This window comes from Zea mays, chromosome 3, assembly GCF_902167145.1.
Source record: "Zea mays cultivar B73 chromosome 3, Zm-B73-REFERENCE-NAM-5.0, whole genome shotgun sequence".
Taxonomy (NCBI): Eukaryota; Viridiplantae; Streptophyta; class Magnoliopsida; order Poales; family Poaceae; genus Zea; species Zea mays.
In genome coordinates, this window is record NC_050098.1 from 237,432,068 (window position 1) to 237,442,354 (window position 10,287).

General features: G+C 42.0%; 2 protein-coding genes across 2 annotated transcripts; one reads left to right on the forward strand and one right to left on the reverse strand.

Annotated features, from left to right (window-relative positions):
* Positions 1–214: 214 nt before the first annotated feature.
* Positions 215–4,657, reverse strand: LOC100383740 (uncharacterized). The gene is made up of 10 exons (NM_001176377.1): positions 4,358–4,657; positions 3,503–3,554; positions 3,289–3,402; positions 3,078–3,172; positions 2,549–2,627; positions 2,383–2,442; positions 1,882–1,937; positions 931–1,036; positions 780–848; positions 215–672 (listed from the first exon to the last, which is right to left on the reverse strand). Exons 1-10 carry the CDS (start codon positions 4,474–4,476, stop codon positions 610–612), a joined length of 813 nt encoding a protein of 270 aa, NP_001169848.1. The 5' UTR covers positions 4,477–4,657; the 3' UTR covers positions 215–609.
* A 3,162-nt stretch (positions 4,658–7,819) lies between these two features.
* On the forward strand, positions 7,820–8,552 carry LOC109945237 (tubulin alpha-2 chain). Its single transcript, XM_020551081.1, has 3 exons — positions 7,820–7,860; positions 8,181–8,254; positions 8,347–8,552. The coding sequence occupies exons 1-3, from the start codon at positions 7,820–7,822 to the stop codon at positions 8,550–8,552; spliced, it is 321 nt and encodes a 106-aa protein (XP_020406670.1).
* Positions 8,553–10,287: the final 1,735 nt, after the last annotated feature.

Sequence of the window (10,287 nt, forward strand, 5' to 3'; positions counted from 1 at the left end):
GCAAACTCATGCATTTTGCATTCAGTTAATATATGCTCAAATTGCCCTGTCTAGTGGAGACAATCTAACAGAGCATATCCGAAGAACCCAAACTCCACGATCATCCCAATTTCGCCATTAGTGCAAAAGGTTGAGTAAAAATGCAGCTCTTCCAATTGACTGTAAACAATAAGCACATCTGATTGGAAAGCAGGAGCAAGCTGCTCGGTGATTTCGTAATGCTCTTTTATTTATTCCACTACATAGAACGCCACAGTACGCAGCTGAGTTTTACATGCAAATGGATTGCACCAACTTACAGAATACAGACAACATCAATCATGTGAGGGTTTTCCAATGTGATCCCTTATAACAGGAATCAAATGGGATAATGATGATCGAAACCTAAATTATGTTGCTCCCAGCTGTATATATATTACTACAATATCAAACTGGTCCAGTGAGCCCCGATTCAGTGCCACCTATGCACATATGGATGCACCTTGTCGGCACTTTATCAGCTACAATGGAAAACTCCATTTGCAGCAGTACAAGGGGCCCATAGCGAAGGAACTGAAGCCAAAGTTTCTGATTCTAATGCACTATAGGAAGGTTCGACAAACACAACAATCAATAGCTGTCTTCATCTGTCTCAGGCCTTCGGAGGTAATAACGCAGGCAATTGGTCAGCGCCTATATAAAAAGCAAAATAAAGTGTGCATAGTGAACACAACGAAGACAGAAAAAAATAACGTTAAGGAAATGGTTATGATGTTGCTCGAATGACCAAGGAAGTAGACCTGAGATAAGGAGCTGTTTAGTTTTCCACCTCTGTAACTTACATGAAACTTGTCCTTCGCAACCAAACCCTGTACAGAATGCCAAATATCATCTAACAGGCTTTAATGGTCTTAGGAACTATAAAAAGCAAGGGGGTGAAACGTAGCATACTTCAGTATCAATCTCAGCTGATTCCACATCAATATTTGTGTCCGCGATGATCTTGATTATCTCAAGAAGTAGGCCAGGCCGGTCGGCGGTCTCTATGTAAAGTATGCTGCGAATTCCAACAGAAATCAATGAGGAAGGAAATGTGCATCATTGTATGAACAAATGGCATACACAGTGAATTCAGATTCTACTTGTGTTGGAAGTGATTCATAGGGAAGGACAAATATGCGTTTCAAACATGTTGAGACACATCAAAGTTCAAATGAACAAAGGATAAGACTAATAGGTAGGCACAAAAAATGAATTGAAGCTGATTCTTACGTGAAAAGCAAAATATAGAGCTAAAAGAAACCTGACTCAGTTAATGACTTAATGATCATATTACAAAGCACACAAAAAAATTGAAAGAAAAAGGGCAGGAGCTCTGCCTTGCATTTAAGGAGGAAAAGAATAACACAATTACATAGGCTGAAGAAGGAAAAACAACATTGATGGCCTCAAGTAGTATTGTGTTGCTCATGCCTACATGTTCTCAGCCTATCTATGACACTTCAAACTTTTTATGCTCTGTAACCAGATCCAATTTACTATTATTTGGTTTGTGTGAGAAGTAATGTATACTTTTTTTCCAAGTTTTTCTACAGGAACTGATACTACATGACGCAGCCTAAACATGGCTCAAGCCTAAGATGTTCTGGCTTATACCATGCTGTACAGGTGTACATGAATAGCTAATTCATTTTGTACTACAGAATATTTGGGACGTACATCACTTGGTGTCAATCTTATTTTCACATGTGTAGGACTTCTTCTAGGATAAAACAATACACGAGGGCATGTAAACAATAAGATTGACATATATAACACGACAACATGCTATGAAACATGCAAAATAACAGTTAATTTAAAAGTGATAGTACGTGCTTGGATCATGCTAAGACAGAATCAAACCTTCTTTTTGGTCCGTCATCTTCAACAACTATATGTGTTGCAATATCAACATCTACCTACCAGTTCATAAATCAAAGAATGCAAATTCAGGCTTAATAATGTATCAAAGGTCGAAGCACAAACCAATAGCATAACAAAGTAAATTTGTAGCCTAACTGTTTATAAATTTCCATTTCCTAAAATAGTGATAACTCACAGATCATAGTTAAAAAGATGGCCAAACCGAGATAACACGATACAGAACAGCATCTGAAATTACAGAATGGGAATGCATTACACTTTAAGTGTTGTTTGGTTCACGAAATGTAACATAAATAGTAATAATAATGATTCACATTCGAGTACCAGCGGTAACAAGTTTGAATGGACGGTATCCATTTTTAGTGTGATATATGATTACGGTTGGACTTAAACAAACATGATGTAACATTATTGACTTATTGGTTACCCATTACGTTACCAATATGTGAACCAAACGGCACCTTACAGTATTGCACTTGCCTTCTTCTCAGGAGGTTTTATCCCAAAAAATTCACCCATGGCTAACTTCTCACTTGATTCCTACACAAGGATGACATGACTACGGTGTTAGTTACATTCAATCAGATAGTAAAAAATAGGTAAAGAAAAAACGATACAGAGTAACACATAAGAATCTGAAACATACAGGATGGTACTGGAGAAGGTTGTTGATGATGGTTAGCCGAATCCTTTCTAACATGTCAGGGTCCTCAACCTTGCGCCCACTAGATACATACAAAAGGGAAGGGAAAATATTACTGTTAACTAATCCAAATAAAAACTATGCAGCGGTTAATGTAACACTATAGTATTTAGATGGAATCATGGTCCAGAAGTCTCAAGGGTTCCACCATTTTTTCCATCTAAGATTGAACAAGGGATTTTCAAGAAGGAATGCCAATACTGTGAATAATTGATATGTGACAAAGCATATGTGAGAGGATTATGTGATTACTATCAAATATCTCAAGAAAACACTAGGCTAAATGAAAAATTAATGGAAGAGTATTTCAAGAAATCCATGTGTGTACATGGATAGAATTAATCACATGAAAGCTGAATAAAGGTATATGCATATGTGCAGGAACAGCGAATGCTCTCTTTAGTTTTCCAAATAGACACACATAACTAGATGCTGCACGTAAAAAATAAAACAGAAAGGAGCAAGCACCCACAATCGCATGATGTGGAACTTTGTTTGTGTGACAGCTGAGTCAGTTGTCACACTTCCTTTTGTGACATCAAGGCCAAGGTCCTTGAGTGCTTTCATCTGCAAACAGTGAATACCAGGAAAAATAATTGGCAGATATGGCAAAAACTTAAACATCACAATTTTGAGCAGCAACAATGTAAAGACAGCATCAGTGGCGCATGTAAAATATATACCGTGTCAAGTAGCGCCCCCAAACGATCTCCAAAACTTAGCTGCACAATGGTCGCATCACGGTCTGAGTCCTGATCTATCTGGACAACTGGGACTGGGACTGCCTCATCAGATGTCTGGGGTGATAATTTTCCCAAGAATACACATTAAAAAGCAAACTGAATAAATACAGAAGTGGCGTCTGCCACTGATTAAACCAGTCGTGTGAAATCGTACCGTTGAAGAAGCTCCCAACACATTAGCTGAGTTGATAGATTGGCAACAAATTCTGGGAAGATTTACAAAACACAAAGATTATTAGTACATATGTTGGGAAGATTTACAAAAGACAAAGATTATTAGTACATATACAGTGTATATAGAACATGGAAGTATTATACAGGACAGATCTATCTATTACTATCATGTATATACTATAACTTAGGAATTAAGAAACAATAGAGTTGGGGATGAAGAGATACGAGATGGCAGACATAACTTCCCAAATGAATCCTACTACTGCACAACTTATCATAGGCGCAGGCAAATTTCCCATATACATACACCAATCTATCAAATCATCAACGGACAACTCTACGAGACCGTCGAACAATGAACAACACTGAATTAGACGGTCTAAATGGAAAAAAAATCTATGCAGAGATCGTGTATAAGTAAAACGCATGGAGCACAGGCTAGAGGCGTCCAATCATGCTGATGCTAAAATCCTTCCGTCTAATCAATCTGCTCACGGCACATGGTACACGGAGATGTTCGATCCGGCTGTTTAAGCGAGTTCGATCCAACTTATCGTCACTTCGTCAGCTAGGACAAACACAAAGGGATGCACGGAGATCGTCATGTAAACGTGTCGGTCCTGCATAGAATTTTTTTTCCCGGTCGAGACGAAAAAATCCCTATAGCAAAAGAGAACTAAAGCCGGCACCTACGAGACCATTGGCACTCTAATACGAGTAACGCAAGTTGATAATCCCGCTGAGACTCGAGGCTGCCAGCGAGCAATATCCGACCAGCGCGAGGCGGCGAGCACGACGTCAGGGAAACGGGCCCCGCGGGGATCAGATCGCTCACCTCCGGGCGGGGCGGGGCAGAGGGCGCGCGGCGCGGAAGCGCAGGTGCCCCCGTGACGGGGTAGGCGTGGCAGCGGGGGCGAAGGGCAGGAGGCCGTGGTGGGAAGCGGCGAGCGCCATGGGTGGGTGCGCGCAATCTGGAGCGGAGCGGGGCGGAGAGGCGTGCGGCGTGTCACTCTGCCCACCGTGACCGTCTCCGCCCTCGGCTCACTGGAGTGGCGTTGGCGCCGGCCGGGGACGGAAGGGGAAAGGTCTGGGGTGGGCTGACCGAGCCTATGGGTCGGACTAGTTGTTTCCTTTCGTCACAAGTGGGCCTGAGCATGAGCGTGGCGACTATTTTACGCGCCACTTGGACTGCATGATTGGATCCAGACCGCTAGACGGGAATAGAAAAAAAACAGAAGCGGCTCGATTTAAGCCTGCCTTTCCTACGCCTCCATCACGAATACTCAGTTCCCTCTCGTGTACAGTCTATCCGTGCGTTGCAACAGAATCTATACTACTTATTAAGAAGCTAAGAGTAGTCTGCCGTTCTGCCATTCTGCGATCTCAGCCGTCTATTCTACCGTTCTAAGATCTCAGCCCTCCAATCCCGCACACCAGTTTTCCACCCCGCGTCCTAATCCTGCCGCCCCAGCCGTTCTGCCCACCCCACCTCCTCTGACGCCCGCCTGCCGCCCACCCCACCTCCTCTGACGCCCGCCTGCCTCGCTGCGCACGCACCCCGGCGAGTGTGTGGCCGACATGGAGAAGCTCCCCGCGCCGCCGCATCCTCGGACGACGTGGACCTCGTCGTCGTCGCATCCACGCACCACGCCGCAGCGCTGGTGGACCTCATCTTCGGCGCTCCACCTCACGGTGTCCCCGCGCGGCCGCCGCTACCCGCTCCTCGGCGTCCCAACCGGCCTCCTCCTAGGGGATCCGTTCCTCGCTTGCGCCGCCACGAGGATGCTCGCGCTCCACCTCACAGTGTCCCCGCGCGGCCGCCGCCACCCGCTCCTCGGCCTCCTCCTAGGGTTCCATCCGTTCCTCGCTTGCGCCGCCACGAGCTCCTCCTCTCCGTGTCTCCGCACCTGGCCACCTGCGGTCTACCCCGCTGCCGCGACGCGCGCTCGCAACCGCCCTCTTCACCGTGGCCGATGCACTTTGCGTGGGCGCCGCGGCGGCCATGCTACCCGAGGATGCCGAGTGGGCGGCCATCGCTGGGCTTGGGTTCCGAGGCGCCATGCTTGGGGCCATCTTCGTCACGCGCTATTTTGGCCGTCGGAGGTGGTTGCTGCAATTCCCCGTCGTGCAGGTGAGTAGAGTAGATTGGGCAAAATTGTGGTTTCTCATTATCTCACACAGAAAACAATTTGGAGTGTTCTGAAATTCCGGATGATATTTTAATTTCCACACAACGACGACGTCTCCGTGTCGGAGGAGGACCTCGAGGGGTTCTACCGCTGGTTCGTGCGCTCCAGGATCTAGGGCGTCCGGGTTGGGGCCAAGTGCACCGTCATGTCCTCAACAAGCTCAAAAAGATCAGGTATAATTTCTTTCTTCTCCGTACGTGCATTCCTAGATGCAATGGATAACAGAAATACATTATTCATTGAGAACTGCAGTTAGCCAGATAAATATGTTTCATCATTGAATCAATTTCTAACTTTGCGAATACAATGGTCTGAGCAAATTGTGTCATTTTTTGTTTGTTTGTTTTTAGTCCCTTATTGGATTTCATTTCTAGCCTACCCGATGCTGAGAGCAAGTGAACGCATGCGCACTTGGAGGAGACGGCGTCACGTGATAAGGTTGTTCAAGGCGTTGATCAAGTGGACGTAGTGGCTTATCGACGAGCATGTTTTGTTCTGGAGAGCTACAACAAGAAAGGTAACGATCAACTGACCAAATATGTTTATTTTACTTTTATTTCTTGAACACAAATGAGAGTAGAGTATCATTGTATTAAGAAGAGGAGGACCCTCTAAAGGAAATGACCAGTACAATAGAAATCACCAAAAATAACTAAGAAACGACCAATAGAAACCATGGATTTCATGAATTTGATTAATAACATGATGAGTAGGCAAGTGTTTCTTTGTAAGAAACATGTGCATTGAGTGTAGTGAGAATAATCCACAATTGATACCCTATTTGTACCAAGTAGATTTTTTTCATGAACACACAAATTTGTCAAACAATGTTGAATCCACATGTTATTATTTGTGAGATATTGAGGTCGATTATATATATATATATATATATATATATATATATATATATATATATATATATATATATATATATATATATATATATATATATATATATATGTTGTTCGTTTTTATGTAATCGTTGTAGACCAACATTTTTGTCCAATATTTTCGTATGGAACAATATACTCACCATTGAAGATTACTCACTCCCAGCTCTTTCAAGTACATTCTTCTGAAACTCAGTCCATGATTGGAATGTATTTAGTTTTAGAATAGCAAAGTAGCAGCAAACATGCACAACTGAAAAACATTTTTTGTAGATTAAGGAATAAACATTCCGGTGGGCATGGAGTTTTCATTGGTGCATGAATAATTAGTGTCATTTATAGTGTCATTCAGAGTTTTTCATGGATTGTATTGCGCTTTAAGTTTTCAACCCTTTATGGTGGGATTAGCTGCATGAGGGGTTCTCACATAAACTTTGAGATTAATTACCAAGTCAGCTTTTGAGAGCTCAAAAGATGGTCTTCGCATTGAGTAGATTTTTGTGAAACATTTACAGATTTAATAAAGTCATTGTTTATTGGTTTTAAATTAAAAAACTTGAGCTGGCAAGGGAAAATAACATCGGACATCATATATAGAGGAGAAATTCTTAGTTTCTCACACAGGTAAAAAAACCTTTAACCTCTGCCTACTCAAACATACTGGTACCGTAAACCATATGATGAATTATTTACTGAATTTACTATAAAATTATTGAATGTTAAACTTTATATGTATTTACTGAAAGTCGGCAGCAACCCATTCCTTCCTCCTTGTTTAGAAAGAAAGATAAAAATGAGTATTTTTCCTAATGTCTGACGCACTCTATCTATACATGCATTGCCATTCCCAGTTTCTTTCGCTCAGATACATCTCCGCCACCCTGCACCAGGTAGCCAGACCTTCGCCAGAGACGAGCACCCACCAGGTGCGCCCATCTCTTCTCTTCAGTTTCCTGCTGTGCGAAACGGAGCACCCAAACCCAAGCTATATGGATCTTATCTGATCCAGTTACAAGTGTAGTAATAGTATGGGATATACATGTATTATGCACACAAACTTTTTTTCGTTTTTTTAAATTGGGTGTACATGTACATCCATGTCCTTTACTAGCTCCGCCCTCTATCAAGATTGTCTCGTCAATTTTGTTGCTTAGATTAGATTGCCATTGCTTCTAAGAACTTCTCTGGCTAGAATTAGATTGTTGACAGTGAGTCGATATGTCATTGATGTATGCTTACCTGATAGCTGTGGTGTACTGGTAAATGGTAATTTAATCATATCAGTTTTGTTCGTAAGTGTGAATATTGCTCCGTCTTCAGTGTTTACCCCTTGATGAATCAGTGTATGAATCCTCGTTTCTGTCTCATACTGGCAATTCTTTTGTGTTGGACCTTGCTATGTAATCAAGTGTTGTTTGTCTGATGTGTATGTGGTAGCATCATCTTGCTGTTACCTTGGTTGCTGAAATTGTTTCATGGAAATGACAGATCAGATTCGTGGATATGTCTGATAATGAGAAATTGGTGGGGGAGGGAACCACCCCCTGAGGGGCGGACTGGGAAGTTGTCACTCTTACAGCATCTGCCACCTAGAGCAGCTCATCTCGGGGAAGGAGGACGCAGCTAACAACTTTGCTCGTGGCCACTACACGGGTAATTCACCTTGTGTCTGAATAGATAATAGGAGTGGGTCCTATGCTTCTGCAACTGTGGATATGTTCAATTCTAATTATGGTGCAATGCAGTTGGGAAGGTGATTGTCGATCTATGCCTGGACCGTGTGCGCAAGCTTGCATACAACTGCACTGGGCTTCAGGGATTCTTGGTGTTCAATGCTGTTGGTGGTGGTACTGGCTCTGTACTTGGTTCACTGCTGTTGGAGCGCCTTTCAGTTGATTATGGCAAGAAGTCCAAGCTTGGTTTCACCATTTATCCTTCCCCACAGGTATGACCTTATGACAGAACCTTACATTAGCAAATTTTGGGCTTGACTGAAGGAAGTTGAAGCCGATGTGGCATTTCTTTTTAGCTTGAGGTACTTGTGTTGATTCTTCCCAAGGAATATCAGTAATGTCATCTTTGTATCAAAGGTAAGAAATAATGTCTATTTGTGAATGTACCAATAATATTTTTTTATCAAACCAGCACCCTGCCACCATCTTTTATCAGGCTCTTTTGTTCACTGGATTTATGCTTTCTCTTTTAGCATCAATCATCGTGAAAGAAAAAGTTTTGGCTAATATAAGTAATGTTAGGGCGCAAGATGTGTAGAAGATGATTCGTAGTTTGCTGCGGGGTAGGCTGAAGGCCTTTGGGACTGCTTTTGTCTTCGCCTGATTATTCTGACATAAAACTTTTTATTTGTTTTTTAAATTTGCTACCGGTTGGATACTTGTAGAGGATCCGTACAGTAAAACATTTGACTTTTGGGGTTGTGCAAACTGTGCATATTTCAAACCCAAACACCTGTCTATCTGTTTTATATATGATTATATCCAATTGAAAGAAGATTTCTTCTTGCATTGACTTGTGTTTTGGATCATCTGTTAGGATTGGCCTCATGTTCCTCTTTGAAGGAGTTAAATCTGGTCGGTAACAAGATCAGTGAGGTAGATGGTCTTCACCGACTTCTAAAGATCAAGGTTCTGGACTTGTGCCACATTCAGTTCTTCTATAGCCACTATACTTGGGGTTGGTGAGGTTGGTGGAAGGTTTAAGTTCTTCTATACTATAAACTTAGAGTTGTTTAGTTAATTTATTATTGATGGAGATGGAACTGACCTATAGGAGGCCGGACTGCTAGAGCGGTAGAGCCAGAAAGCAATAGTTGGTGGGGACATTTATTATATGCTACCTAAAACTGAAAAGTATGGTTCGTGTCTGAAAAGCAATAGTTGGTGGGGGCATATTTTTGTATGGTTCCACTGTACTACCTTCTATCTGGTGAATTAGATCCCGATTCTAAATAAGTTGCTCTCTAATCAGATTAAACACTTTAATGTAGCTGGCAATTGCTTATTTTGCAGGCGCAGAGGATGCTAGGAAAATACTCAATAATTATGGTACATGTCCAATTCTAAGTATGGTATATTGTGCTCTAATATTTTTAGGCATCATTGTTTCTGTTAAATACTTTGCCCATGGTTAAGGTTATGAGTGCATTGGTTAGTGAAAAATTAGTAGACCCTTTATTTTGGTTGGATAATCAGTCTGAATTGCAATACTCCTAGCTTCAGGTAGCACAATAGCCATCTAAGTCGATAGCACAACAACCAACTAAAGTTGGATGTGCTTTCTTTTGTAAAAAAGTATTTCATGGTCACCACAATAGAAGCAACATATCCCTGTTTAGCATATTGGGTAATAACTGTGCTGATAGTGGCACTTAAACTGGGTAAACCTGCAACTGTAAATACTGATATGTGGACTATAAGTTTAGGCCGTGCAGTTGCTGTGTGATGACTATTTTGAGTTTTCCTAAACAATTTCTTACCTAGATTGTCGCAAACTTGTGGTGTAGTAGCATCGTATCTATTTTAACTTAGTCTTGTTTGTTTGATTTTGTAAGTGAGGATTTTAATTTAGTTGCTAGCTTGATGAAAGACTATGATTCGCAAGACTGGATATTTTCCTGCTTATGAAGAAGCGGTGGTAACCAAATTTTCGAAGTATGTGAGTTAAAAATC